This window comes from Bos indicus x Bos taurus, chromosome 4 (assembly GCF_003369695.1).
Source record: "Bos indicus x Bos taurus breed Angus x Brahman F1 hybrid chromosome 4, Bos_hybrid_MaternalHap_v2.0, whole genome shotgun sequence".
NCBI classification, from domain to species: Eukaryota; Metazoa; Chordata; class Mammalia; order Artiodactyla; family Bovidae; genus Bos; species Bos indicus x Bos taurus.
Genome location: NC_040079.1, coordinates 89,272,840 through 89,288,245, shown reverse-complemented (window position 1 = coordinate 89,288,245; position 15,406 = coordinate 89,272,840). Strand labels below are relative to the sequence as shown.

At 39.1% G+C, this 15,406-nt stretch overlaps 1 protein-coding gene across 1 annotated transcript in view; it reads left to right on the top strand.

Moving 5' to 3' along the window:
- The window catches only part of DNAH11 (dynein axonemal heavy chain 11), a 369,705-nt gene that overhangs the window by 98,667 nt on the left and 255,632 nt on the right, over positions 1–15,406 (top strand). The window contains exons 29-30 of the mRNA XM_027539949.1: positions 5,529–5,678; positions 8,794–9,027. Coding sequence (XP_027395750.1) covers positions 5,529–5,678; positions 8,794–9,027 — 384 coding nt within the window. The remainder of the gene's footprint in view (positions 1–5,528; positions 5,679–8,793; positions 9,028–15,406) is intronic.

Here is a 15,406-nt window from a genome sequence, read left to right as displayed (position 1 = left end):
TCTGTTAATCAACAGCAGCATCTTTCATAGATGGGCAAATATGCAATGAAATATAAGCAAAAAGCAATGGGGAAAGCTTTGAGAATGTATGATAGCCATACAGAGAAGTTAGTACATAGCAATACATGGAAACTATGCATAGACACATATGTAGAAGCTACATAATTTCATTTTCTTCCCTTTGTTCTCTAGGTGAACATAGAGTAGACTGTTGATCTGATCATTGTATTAGTTTTCATTTTAAATTAAAATTACTGAGATGAGTAGTTTTTTTTTTTTTTTTTTTTTACTTTATTTACAGACAGATAAATGAAAGTTCTTGGCAGTTCTCCTTGTGCAGAAATCTTAAAAATATTAATTTCAGTTATCAAGGATTGATTATATAACTCCATTTCCCCCAATAACATGGTTCACATTTCACATACTATGGTGTGTTCACTATGACTGATCTTGAGAAGCACAAACTTAATTGCTGGTTCCTCAGTCCACAAAAATCACCACATGAATGACAGATGTGCATCTTGACACATGATCAGTAATGTCACACTTTTCAAAGTCTGTCTGTGGTTGGCCATCACACATTTGCTGTTCAGTTCTCACGTAGTCAGCAGAGAACATAGTGTGCTACAAATTTGTCCCCAGAGAAGAACCCACCTGATATTTTATAAAAATACACCAGAGGGATGGTATGGGGAGGGAGGTGGGAGCGGGGGTTCAGGATGGGGAACATGTGTACACCCAAGACAGATGCATGTTGATGTATGGCAAAACCAATAAAATATTGTAAAGTAAAAAATAATAATAATTTAAAAAAATAAAAGAAAAAAATACACCATCAAAAGAGAGAATTAGTGATGAAGTTGGAAGTGTAGCAAAGAAGTGAAAATTGATAATGCTTATTTGGTATCTTCAGTTATAAGATGAGAAGGAGGAGGCAAGTGCTGTTTGAACTACTCCTGATAAGTTTCCTATAAAGAACTAAAACAATTTTTACTTTTTTAGTATTTTCAGTTAGTGTACTAAATATTTATTTACAGTTTATTTCCCTGTACTTCTGTAACCAAGAGTGAGAGGGATTTTAATAATTTTTTTCTCTTTTTTAAATTTTATTTTATTTTTAAACTTTACAATATTGTATTAGTTTTGCCAAACATCAAAATGAATCCACCACAGGTATACCCGTGCTCCCCATCCTGAACCCTCCTCCCTCCTCCCTCCCCATACCATCCCTCTGGGTCGTCCCAGTGCACCAGCCCCAAGCATCCAGTATCGTGCATCGAACCTGGACTGGCGACTCATTTCATACATGATATTATACAGGTTTCAATGCCATTCTCCCAAATCTCCCCACCCTCTCCCTCTCCCACAGAGTCCATAAGACTGATCTATACATCAGTGTCTCTTTTGCTGTCTCGTACACAGGGTTATTGTTACCATCTTTCTAAATTCCATATATATGTGTTAGTATACTGTATTGGTGTTTTTCTTTCTGGCTTACTTCACTCTGTATAATAGGCTCCAGTTTCATCCACCTCATTAGAACTGATTCAAATGTATTCTTTTTAATGGCTGAGTAATACTCCATTGTGTATATGTACCACAGCTTTCTTATCCATTCATCTGCTGATGGGCATCTAGGTTGCTTCCACGTCCTGGCTATTATAAACAGTGCTGCGATGAACATTGGGGTACATGTGTCTCTTTCCCTTCTGGTTTCCTCAGTGTGTATGCCCAGCAGTGGGATTGCTGGATCATAAGGCAGTTCCATTTCCAGTTTTTTAAGGAATCTCCACACTGTTCTCCATAGTGGCTGTACTAGTTTGCATTCCCACCAACAGTGTAAGAGGGTTCCCTTTTCTCCACACCCTCTCCAGCATTTATTGCTTGTAGACTTTTGGATCGCAGCCATTCTGACTGGTGTGAAATGGTACCTCTTTGTGGTTTTGATTTGCATTTCTCTGATAATGAGTGATGTTGAGCATCTTTTCATGTGTTTGTTAGCCATCTGTATGTCTTCTTTGGAGAAATGTCTATTTAGTTCTTTGGCCCATTTTTTGATTGGGTCATTTATTTTTCTGGAGTTGAGCTGTAGGAGTTGCTTGTATATTTTTGAGATTAGTTGTTTGTCAGTTGCTTCATTTGCCATTATTTTCTCCCATTCTGAAGGCTGCCTTTTCACCTTGCTAATAGTTTCCTTTGTTGTGCAGAAGCTTTTAAGTTTAATTAGGTCCCATTTGTTTATTTTTGCTTTTATTTCCAATATTCTGGGAGGTGGGTCATAGAGGATCCTGCTGTGATGTATGTCGGAGAGTGTTTTGCCTATGTTCTCCTCTAGGAGTTTTATAGTTTCTGGTCTTACGTTGAGATCTTTAATCCATTTTGAGTTTATTTTTGTGTATGGTGTTAGAAAGTGTTCTAGTTTCATTCTTTTACAAGTGGGGGATTTTAATATTTTAACAACAAGTTTTCAAGGCCAGAGCACAATTGCATGTTTACCCATTGATTGTAGAGGTTGCACAGTTGTTCTTACAATCCTGCACTACTGTTCTAATCAGGACCTGCCTGAATACCTACACCCCAAAGGGTGGATGCACCTGATTTACTCTAAGTCAGTGAAACAACATTTCAGTTTTTGTCAGTAACCTTTTAGAAATCTGTTCAAGATTTGATCAAATTATTGAATTTCATGACTTGAAATGTTCATATCCATTTTGTTTCTTCTTAGGTAAAAAGAGGGAGGCATCAGTTTGTTTTTTTTTTTAATTGTAAAATTAAAGATCTTTCCAAAGACCCAACTAGCCAAAAGGAATTTAAATTTTGTGTTAACAAGTACAAATAAATGGAACTAATTTGAGGGCAACAGCATGCATGTTAGTTAAGAAAATGGTTGTGTTCTCTCAGAAACTCGAAGTGGAGGGCAGAATAAGAAACTATCTAACTTCCAGCATGCCAGGTATAAGTCACAGGAGAACAGCAAGCTGTGGGGTTTGCATGTCCTGATCACCCACTGAATGACTTCAGGATTAGAGGTTCTTGTGAAACGCTTTCCTGGCCAAAGCAGTGATGTGTGAGGGTGTCTGATAGTTGAGGTCTCATTTATCCTGCAGCTTTGCACCTGAATATTATTTAGGCCCATTATGCAGTAGAAGCCATTAAACATCTGTGCACTTGCTGGCCGCTTCAGCTGTGACAGCGAACTGTGAGATGATTGGAGAGACTGTGTGTAAATGTCCTCTGGGTTATGTGCAGGGATGCGGTAACTGTGATAATCCAAGCAATGATCATCGGCTACCACTCTGTCTACACGGAAAGTGAGAGTCGCAGAAAACTTATCTGTTTTCAACTGGGAAGATTCCTTGTGATATTCTTCGATACTAAAACAGCGAATTCAGCAAAAACATCAAGGCTAAAAGCTTCAGAGATTAAATCACCCTTGAGTTCCTTCCCAATATTGATAGTGGTCTTGTCATGTGGGAAATTTAGGCAGGTTGCCGTTGTTCCTAGGAGCTGCTGCTGGGATAGTTATCAAGTCTGGTTACACTGTATTTCATGAAAATGTCATTACAGAGATGGCTGTAATGCTATGTGCTAGGAAACGTTCTGTGGCTTGAAACCATCTTCTGGTTTTTATTTATTTTTTATTATTTTTATTGAGATGAAATTGAGACAACACAAAATTGGGCATTTTAAAGTGTATGATTCATTGGCATTTTGTACATTCACAGTGTTGTGCATCTGTTACCTCTGCCTATTCCAAATTATTTTATTACCCTGATATAAAGCCCCACACCCATCAAGGAGTCACTACACTCCCTTGCCTGCTCCTCCCGGCCGCCTCCTAATAGCATGACGTTTTCGACAAGCTTCATCCATGTTGTACATGCACCAGCACTTCATTCCTTCCGATGCCTGAGCGGTATTCCATTGCATGGATATGCCCAGTGTGTCTGTCGTCCGTCAGTGGACACCTGGGTCTGTTCCACCTTTTGTGAGTAATACTGCTATGAGTATTTTTGTACAGGTATTTTGAGTACTTGTTTTCTGTAGTTTGGGGTATATACCTAGTAATGAAATTTCTGAGTCTTATGGCAAGTCTGTGTTAACCTTTTCTTTATTCTTTTTCTAATTTTATGTATTCATTTTTGTGCTGGAACTTCATTGCTGAATGTGGGCTTTCTCTAGCAGAGGCAAGTGGGGCTTGCTCTCTAGTTGCCGTACATGGGCTGCTTCTTGCGGTGGCTTCTCTTGTGGAGCATGGGCTCAGTCATTGTGGCTCATGGATCCAGTTGCTCTGCAGCCTGTGGGATCTTCCTAGACCAGAAATTGAATCCGTGTCCTCTGCTTTGGCAGACAGCTGCTTAAACACTGGACCACCAGGGAAATCCTTATGTTAACTTTTTGAGGATTCACCAAACTGTTCTCCTTTGCAGCTTTTAGTTGTGCCACATATAAGGAGGGAATACTTGTTCCCACTCCTGATACTTCCCGTGGTTCACGCTGCCCTTTATTCGGTCTACCCCAGAGGAGGTAGAGTGGCTTGCCTGACTGAGAGCCTGCAGAACACGTGTCTTCCTCTCCTTTCCTCCTCGCCAGCCCTTGTAGGTGGAGAGGCCGGTCCCAGTCTGTTCTGATACGACCAGATGGAGAAGGCTTACTGGTTCTAATGTTCTATATGGAGGCCAATTGGGCTTTCATCTCTGAACTGACCTCTAGCAGAACAAATGCAGATCTTTGTTTTTTAACTTGGTTTGTTTTATATTTCAAGTAGTCTGGACCTATGCAGGGTTCAGTATGTTATATTATTGGGGATTCTTTTGGGAATCCCACAACTTAGGATCTAAAAGGTTATGAGGCCAGAAGAATTTGAACTTTGTAAATGTGGCCTGGATTTGCAGGTTTAAGATCTAACTGCCACTTGTATTTACCAATGTCAACTTGATGAAGTCACCTAATACTTGACTTTCAATTTCTTTGTCAGTGAAAATGGGAGAATCCCATTCACCCTTCTTATGTAACAAATAGGCTATGGGACTCATGTCAGTATCAAAGCAGATGCCTGGTAGCAAACGACCTGACCCAAGGAGAAGGTCTAATTTACATTTTTGTTTCAAATAGTTTAATACTTTTTTTTTAATAAGGTTTTTATGGTGTAAGTAAAATACCATGTCTGAATTTTAATAACCTGACCACAAAATTTCCAGCAGAATGATTGCTATAGGAATATGGTACAGACAGAGAAGTTGGTAAGTCTCCAGCCTTTAAGGAGAAAACACATGACCTACCCGGGTAAGCATTCACCTCCCAACACCTGATAATGTGATTCAAGTGCCTGGCTACTTCTCCACCAAGGTCGTTTCAAACTCTGAAATTGAAGAAGTGATTTTTATTTGGAAGGAAAAAAAAGCATTTTAAGGCAACTCTGTGACGATATAAGGACAGTTTTGTGAATTCATTTAGCTACCTCTCTAGATTCCCAGAATTCACCTCCAGTAAGAAGTGCTCTTCTCTCTTCCCGTATCTTGTCTTAGGTTACACGCCACCTTTCCAAACTCTTCGACAGCATTGCAGATCTGCAGTTTGAAGATGATCAGGATGTCTCTGCACACAGGGCGGCTGGAATGTATAGCAAAGACAAGGAGTACGTCCCATTCCCAGCTGCGTGTGAATGCATAGGCCATGTAAGAGCTGATTGTGAGATTCTCTATGCTAGGGGAGGATAGGGCTGTCATTTTTAAAAGTTGAATGGAACCAGAAATTGTTAATTCATGTCAATTGTCAGGCTCTGGTTGGTCTTGTGCTTTGAGATTCCTGTTTACATGTGTCTGGTGTGTCCGAGGAGTCCTCTGCCAGGCTTCCTACTCTGTGCATCAGGCTTCAGCAGCCTGCAGGGGCTCGAAGATGCTAGCAGTTGAGCTGGACAGGAAGGACTGCCACAGGCTGAATGAGCAGACCCCAGAAGTCTCCTACAGAGAGAATTACTTTCAGCCCTGCTTACCATTCAGGGAAGGATTAGGATGAAGCAGAGCCTTGCAGTGGAGCACATTAGAAAGTAGCTCCGGTTCAGGATTCCAAGGCGGATGTTGTAAACGGCTGCTTGTAAATAACTTTGGTTGAGTCCGCAAAGCTGATGTCACGTATACCAATTACTGCATGCACAGACAGTTAACATGTTCTCTTCTCTCACAAACACCTCAAATATATTCTTAACAGTTATCTGTAAGAACAGCTCATTATGATTTATGAAGGAGCTATTGGTGTTTTCAGATGATTTAGAGGAATTGCATCTTTTTATGGTGATGCTTGTATAGCTTAAAAATTAATCCACAGAGTAACAGAGAGAGTAGCCTCTATTACAGAACAGTTTAGGTTGAGGCAGGGGGTTCTTTAAAGGGCCCTTTGCAGAAATCTGATGGCAACTCCTTTTTCTACAGGGGTTTTCTCTGTTGCTTTTTAATATTGTACTAGAAAAATCCTGCCAAATGCAGGGAAAGCAGATGGTAGAATACTTTGATTAAAGTGTATATTTGATCTCTTGGGCTCTTTAGGATATTATTACAATGATTAGAAAAAATCACCATAAACTATCTTGACAAAAGTATGTTGCTGTCTGCCTCTTCCCCAGCAGACTGCTAGCTGACTGGCATAGTGCCTGGAAGGAGGACAGTCCAATTGATAGATGTGGTTATCACTAGCAGAAACCCTTGATATTGGAAGTTTTCACAGTACTCTAATTTATCCTGTATGAGCAACTTATGCTAGAGACTTTGGGGCATGCACTGCATGTACCCTCTAATTGCCTTTCTTTTATTAAAAGATACTTTGCCTTTAGGCCTTCCCCCTTACCCCACACTTTTATGATTGGTTCCTCCCAATTTTGGCTGTTTGCCTTTTATTTGACAAGTGTTTATTGAATACCTACTATGTACCAGCCACTGGGTTTGGCCTTTGAAGATCCAGAAATGAGTAAGACATAACACCTGTCCTTTGGGACCTCTTGGGCTCATTGAAGATATAGATGTTCACATAATTAGTGATAACGGGAAGTGATGGTTCTTGTTACAAAGGGTTGGACAGAAGCTGATGAAAGACTAAGATGTGAGAAGGTATCAAGCGAGCACCTCATCAGGGCTTAGTTCTCAGCTTATATTGAGCTGAGTTGCTGTTGGTGGCATAGTCTCTAAACATGGGCTGATGTGTCACTGTGCTTGTAAGTTTGGTCTTCCCAGATGGACTGCAGAGTTCTGAAGGACAGGTGGCCATATTGAGGGCGTGGATCCCAGAGCATCTGGGAGATGCTAAAATGATATATGATGTACTTACTAAAGGAGCCTGTTGCTTGGTGACATTGAGTTGCACTGAGTGACGATAGTAGTGCTTAGATCTCCTGCGCTCGGGCATGGGAACAAAGCCCGGCTAGGAGGCCGGGAGAGAATGCTCCTAGGATATTGGGCCGTAGCGAAGGCCGTGCTTCCTTCTTCCAACGGGGAAGGCTGTCAACTCATTGACTGCATATCACTCCTTCCCAGTTCTCCAGAGAAAGAGGTTGTAGGGGTGAACGCTGCTGCCATCTTCACAGAGGCAGGGAAAGAAAGCAATTATATAGTTTCAGGATCTCATACAGTCCTTGGAATTTATTTAGTATAGTCATTTTTATCACTGTGGTCAATTATTTTCAAATGGTATAGGTATCCTTTTGTTATATAACATCATCTCAGGGAGACATATATACAGAAAAATGTAACAAAGCATATTTGGATAGAATGGAAAACTGGCTCAAGTATATTTGTGGGAACAAAATACACTTTGAATGAATTTTTTTCAAGATTGATTTTCACAAGTCAGCAGTTGTCGTCTTTCTCGTCTCTCCTGCTGTCTAACTTCTGACAAGTGTGAAGATGAGAGCCAGTAGGGAATATAATTAAGACACTTGCTGAAAACACTGTAAGACTAGGTACTATGGAGATTTTAGGGTAGAATCTTCAGTATATTTAAAAATCATCAAAAATAAATTTAAAAATCAATTTACTAGACTCACAGACACAGAAAGCAAATTTATGGTTACTGAAGGAGAAAAGGGGCAGAGGGATAAATTAGGAGGTTGGGATTAACAGATACACATTACTATGTTTAAAATAGATAAACAGCAAGGACCTATTATAGCACAGGGAACTATGTTCAATATCGTGTAATAACCTATAATGGCAAAAAATCTGAAAAATAATTCATATATATGTATAATTGAATCACTTTGCTGTACACCTGAAACTTAACACAGCACTGTATATCAAGTACACTTAAATCCATATCCTGTGATTTTCAAATCTCTAGAATTTTACTTTAACATACTGGCTGTGATGTTTGGTTTCTCAAAACACTGTGTGTTGCCAGACAGGAGCTTGATCTAGAGCCCTCTGGTCTTCAAATCTGAAAAATGAAGAATGGAGAACACCTTGTCTAGTTAGGGTGTGGAAATTTATGAGACAGCTGGTCGGTGAAATAAGATGAGCAGTATCCTGGCAGAAGACAGTTTTATGTAGGGAAGACTTCATCTGTCAGTAGTTCACCAGCCCCTTTGAGTTACCTTCTAGTACAGGAGTTTAAAACATTGGGTTGGCCAAAAAGTTCATTTGAGTTTTTCCATAAGGTCTTACAGAAACCCTGACCAAACTTTTGGCCAACCCAATAAATCCACCTGAGGCCTTCCTCTCTTTGTAGCCTTCAAGCCTGAGAGAGGATAGCATTATCCTTCTTCCATAGTTAAGCCTGTGTTACTACATTTGTTTGCTTTAAAAGGTGGAAACCTGGCTCCTGCAGCTGGAGCGGACCATGCAAGAGACAGTGCGTCATTCCATCACAGAAGCCATCGCGGTCTATGAAGACAAACCCAGGGAACTGTGGATTTTTGATTTCCCAGCTCAAGTTGCACTAACTAGCTCACAAATCTGGTGGACTACAGATGTAGGAATAGCCTTCAGTAGGCTAGAGGAAGGCTACGAAACGGCCCTAAAGGATTTCCATAAAAAACAGGTATTTTGTAAAGTTCATGATTTTGAGATTTTAAGGGACTTGAAGAGGTAAGCTTGCTTCCTTCCTTCATTCTTGTTTATGAAGTGTTTTATGTGTTAAGGGCATGATGCTGGGAAGATTTTAGCAGTCACTTGTTTACCCATTTTTTTGCTTGGTGGTGGTCTTATTTTTTTTACATTGGTTTAAAAAAATCCATCTTTAAACAACAAAGTCCTAATAGCACATGGAACTATATTCAATATCCTGAAATAAGCCATAATGGAAAGAATATAAAAAAGTATTTTATATATATATATACACACACATACACACATATATATAACTGAGTCAGGTGGCTGTACAGCAGAAATTAATGCAGCATTGTAAATCAACTATAATAAAAAATAAAAATCATCCATTCGTATCTATTATCTCTGAAGAATCTAATCTATTACCCACGCCTAGATATGGTACCAATTTCTTTCTTCCTAGGTAAGACTCTCCATCTAGACTGACCACATACTTGGTGCATAGTTTGCTTGACTCAGTAGGATAGAGAATTGTTCAAACAAGACAAATGTTTTCATGTATTTTGTTTTTCTGTTCATTATAAATCACAGGTGAGCAACTTGGAAAAGAGTCTATTTTGAACTCTATTTTATTCACCCTGGTCATCCTATGACTTCTCCTTAAACTTCCCCTCTTAAGATGTGCTCTTGGCTGTGAAACAGTTCAGAGATAGAACCTTTCTCTTGGCTTATAGATTAAGAGAATATGAGGCTTATCTTCTAGGGCCAAGCTGCTCTGTATTTTCCATGTGTCAGCAACATTGGTATCACCAGAGAGCATGACAAAAATACAAAATCTCAAGGCCTACCCAACACCTACTGTACCAAAGTATGCTTTTTAACAAGAGCCCAGAAGATTTGTATGTCACTGAGTTTGAGAAGCATTGTTGTGTATTTTGGAAAAAGCCGTGCTGGTGTGATTGTGCATAAACATTATATATTAGAATAAATATTATTAGTTAATAAAAAGGGAATATTAGACTTTGAAAGGTTGGTTTGTTTGTTAATTTTCTGTTTTATATTGCAGTATAGTTGATTAACAGTGTTGTGTTAGTTTCAGGTGTGATTCAGTTACACATATACATGTATCTATTCTTTTTCAAATTCTTTCCCCATTTAAGTTGTTACATAATACTGAGCAGAGTTCCCTGTGCTGTGTAGTAGGTTTTTATTGGTTATCTATTTTAAATATAGCAGTGTGTACCTGTCCATCCCAAACTCCCTATCTGTTTAAGTATTAGTTTGTCTACCCTTCTTGTGTTCAGTGGATAAAGTCTGAATCCAGATTTGTTAAATGACTTTCTGAATGTTATAAAATTTGTAAGTATCACAGGTACAGTCCACCAGCTTGAGAATGCTTTCCACTCCTCTGCATTGCTTCTCTTCTTAGCAGTATTTTAACTAGAGTGCCTTAGAAATCACATAGATTCAGATGATGAATACTTGTGTTGATTCAGTTCAGTTCAGTTGCTCAGTTGTGTCCGACTCTTTGTGACCCCATGGACTGCAGCACGCCAGGCATCCCTGTTCTTCACTAACGTGTGGAGCTTGCTCAAACTCATGTCGATTGAGTTGGTGATGCCATCCAACCATCTCATCCTCTCTCATCCCCTTCTCCTCCTGCCCTCAATCTTTCCCAGCATCAGTGTCGTTTCAAATGAGTCAGTTCTTCGCATCAGGTGGCCAAAGTATTGGAGTTTCAACTCCAACATCAGTCCTTCCAATGAATATTCAGGACTGATTTCCTTTAGGATGGACTGGTTGGATCTCCTTGCAGTCCAAGGGACTCTCAAGAATCTTCTCTAACACCATGGTTCAAAAGCATCAATTCTTCGGTGCTCAGCTCTCTTTATGGTCCAACTCTCACATCCATACGTGACTACTGGAAAAATTATTCCTTTTAATTTGACTCTTAAAATCTTGGGGGTGTGTGTGTGCTCAGTCACGTCTAACTCTACAATGCCATGGACTGTAGCCTGCCAGGCTCCTCTGTCCATGAGATTATCCAGGCAAGAATCCTGGGTTGCTATTTCCTTCTCCATTCATCTTGTGTAGAAACCACCTAACTTATTTATGTTTCTAAAGAAGTTTTTGTATCCTTTACTTTTGGAGAACAGTGTATTCTTGATTTTACATCCTTAGGAAAATGGGGTGTGAATTTCTACTTAGTAGGCTCGAAGTTACAGGCTTAGATGGATAGATGTGGCTATTTATTCCCTAGGACAGTATCTCTGCCATTGTAGTCAATGCCACGTGGATGAGAAAGCTAAGTTTTTTCCCATGGATAAAAATAACTGAGATAATTAAATTGAAATGAATTCTATTATCTCATAAAATTAACTTTCTGGTTAGTTGATTTATTGTTATCTATGCTATTATTATAACTGCAGTATTTTTATTATATATTTTAAAATATATATAAGGATACTATAAAATACTTAAATTAATATCCTGTCTTAAATTTCAGGTACTGTTGATCACTCCTCAGTCTTTCAAGAAGTGTATTTCTACTTACTCTATGCTAATATTTTCTCCTCTCTTCATTAAATTCACACTAGACACTGTCGAGTAGCATTCCTTTATGTGGCTATACCAGAATTGATCCTCCTTTCTGTTCTCCTTGCCCCCATTGTTTTTTGTGATAATTAGAATAATGCTTAAAACAGTCAATGATATTTTATGGATATTTCTTTTTTATATCAACATTATCATTTTCAGTTTCATGATTTCATTATTATGTATTTATTGTTAAAGATGAAAATTCAGATACAGAAAGGAAAAAAGGCAAATACTTTTTTTCTTTTTTAAAAAATTAAATTATTTCAATTTGAGGATAATTACAATATTGTGATGGTTTTGCCGTACATCAACATGAATCAACCATGGGTACACATGTGTCCCCCATCCTGAGCCCCCGCCACCTCCCTCCCCACTCTGTGCCTCTGGGTTGTCCCAGAGCACTGGCTTTGGGTGCTCTGCTTCATGCATTGAACTTGCACTGGTCATCCGTTTTACACATGGTAATGTACTTGTTTCAGTGCTATTCTCTCAAATCATCACCTTCTCCCACATAGTCCAAAAGTCTGTTCTTTACATATGTGTCTCTTTTGCTGCCCTGCATGTAGGATTGTCATGACCGTCTTTCTACATTCCATATATATGTGTTAATATACAGCATTTGTGTTTCTCTTTCTTACTTCACTCTGTATAACAGGGTCCGGTTTCACCCACCTCATTAAAACTGACTCTCAAAAATACTCATAGATTCACTTCCCACAGAGAAGCATTGACAACTTTTTGGCATATAGATGTCAGAAGTTTTTCCTTATATCTACTGTTTCTTTGGAGAAGGCAATGGCACCCCACTCCAGCACTCTTGCCTGGGAAATCCCATGGATGGAGGAGCCTGGTGGGCTGCAGTCCATGGGGTCGCTAGGAGTCGGACATGACTGAGCGACTTCACTTTGACTTTTCACTTTCATGCATTGGAGAAGGAAATGGCAACCCACTCCAGTGTTCTTGCCTGGAGAATCCCAGGGACGGGGAAGCCTGGTGGGCTGCTGTCTATGGGGTCACATAGAGTCAGACATGACTGAGCGACTTCACTTTCATTTTTTCACTTTCATGCATTGGAGAAGGAAATGGCAACCCACTCCAGTGTTCTTGCCTGGAGAACCCCAGGGGCAGGAAAGCCTGGTGGGCTGACGTCTATGGGGTCACACAGAGTCGGACACGACTGAAGTGACTTAGCAGCAGCAACTGTTTCTTTCTTTCTGTATAAATGTGTATGTGTTGGTATGTAGCTGTTCCCATGTTGCCATTTCCTTCTCCAGATGATCTTCCCAACCCAGGGATGTGACCTTGGTCACCCACATTACAGGCAGATTCTTTACCATTTGAGCCAGAGGGGAAGCCTGTAACCATAGTTACTCATGTTGATTGTATGTGTATAAATAAGAGAAATGTCTTTTTGTTTTTAACTTCCATGCATTTTGTTACATTTTCCCTTGACACACATAATATCAAATTCACACTAGAAATGGTCAAATAATATTCCTTTATGTGGCTATACCAGGATTGATGCCCTCCCTTCTGCCAAACTCAGGTTGATGCGACAGTCTGACCACTCTTCAGACACTATTCTAAGCTGTGTGGGTCTGGCTCTGTAGTTCCTGTGCTCATGATGCTTACATTCTGCCTTTAATAGTTCCTGCCTCTTCCTCCTAAAGACCTTAGAGTGCTTTTCTCCATCTCTCCTTCCCCATTTACTTCTTGTTGTCTAATCTTATTTTGTATTAACCCCTGGTTAATTGTGTTGTTATTATTTTAAATCTTACATAGATTTAGCAATATATTTAACAATGACTTTGCTCATTTTTTTAAACGCTGCTGCTTATTTCTAAGTCCAGTTCTTCTTTTAAAGTATATCTTGTAGCTCTTTGCCCAGTGATACATAGGGAGTTTTCTGATCCCTTGTCTTTTTAAACTTCTTTCTTGATAGTTTTAAGTAGAGAATTCAAAATTGAGAATTATTGTCATTTAGAATTTTTAAAATATGATTCCATTATTTGGGGGCTTTTATGGTTGTAAAGTTTTAGATCAGATTGTTTTTCCTTCATAAATAATCTGACTTAGCAGATTATACAATTTTATTTTTCTTTTTGTGTTTCTGATGTTTTATTTTACTCTTGTGTATTTTGCGTGTGTGTGTGCGTGTGTGTGTGCTTTTTAAACTTGGTTTGCTGAGGACTGAGTGAGCTTTGGGAATCTTTAGTTACACGTCTGTCTTCAACTTGGGCAAATCCTCTTCCATTTTTCCTTTGATGCCTTGTTTCTGTGGTCTCTGTTTTCTTTCTCTGTAATTTTATCAGCTGTATGTTGAAACGTCTTATGTGATCTTCCTTGCCTTGTAACCTTTATTTCATATTTTCAAACTCTCCACCTTTTTGTGTGCAATTTCAATGACTTTTGGAATCTGTCTTCCAGTTCACTAACTTTTTTCCTCTAGTTTATAATGAAGGAAAAGAAGTCCAAGGCCAGATTACATAGATTCAAATCTCAGCTTTGCCTCTTATTAGTTGTATGACTCTGAGCAGGTTATTTAACCACTCTATGTGCCGCCATTTCATGATCTGTAAAACAGATAATAATGGCATCACAGTATTGTTAGAGGATTAAATTAGTTAATATCAGTAAAAACCTATTTAAAAATGCTTGACGAAATTTAAGTGCTATGTGTTAGCTTTGGTGGATACAATGAAAACAATGATAGCAATAGCAATGTTGTCTACTGTGATGCGTAATTTAAGGAGTTCTTCCCCAACGATTATCATAAAACTTTTCAAATGTATGAAAGAGTTGAAACAATAGTACAGTGATGTACAGGCCTGCCACCTAGGTTCTACAATCAACATTTTGTTTTGGTTTCTTACTTTCATACCATATTATGTATGCTTTATCCAACCCTTTCTTATTCCATCAACATACCTTATATTTATGATTCATTTCAAAGGAAGTTGCAGATGTCAGTCATCTTTACCCCTAAGTCCCTTGGACTGCAAGGAGATCAAACCAGTCAATTCTTAAGGAAATCAGTCCTGAATGTTCATTGGAAGGACTGATGCTGACGATGAAACTGCAGTACTTTGGCCACTTGATGCAAAGAACTGACTCCTTGGAAAAGACCCTGATGCAGGGCAAGATTGAAGGCAGGAGGAGAAGGGGACGACAGAGGATGAGACGGTTGGATGGCATCACCGACTCGATGGACACGAGTTTGAGCAGGCTCCAGGAGGTGGAGATGGACAGGGAAACCTGGCGTGCTGCAGTCCACGAGGTTGCAGAGTCAGACAAGACTGAGTAACTGAACTGAACCCATTTCATCAGTTTGATTTCAGTTACCCTATCTCAATTTCTCCAAGTTTTTTTTTTTACTTCTGTAAAAATCAGTTTTTTGATGAGTTACCTCTTCATTATGGTTTTTATTTTTCTATCTCATTACTAGTCTTAATTAGATTATTCTACTGATTGTTTTGAGGCTGGTTTTTAAAATTTGAATTTATTTTTTGGTACATTCATTTTCTATTAAATTATCTTTAAATGAAACAATGATAAATATTTTTAATGAGAAAAGGTACAATTCACAAAGAAGATAGACATCATAAACCATTCAACACTTAATGACAAAGAAACAAACATCAGTTCAGTTCAGTTCAGTCACTCAGTCATGTCCGACTCTTTGCAACCCCATGGACTGCAGCACGCCAGGCCTCCCTGTCCATCACCAACTCCTGCAGCTTGTTCAAACTCATGTGCATCGAGTCGGTGATCCC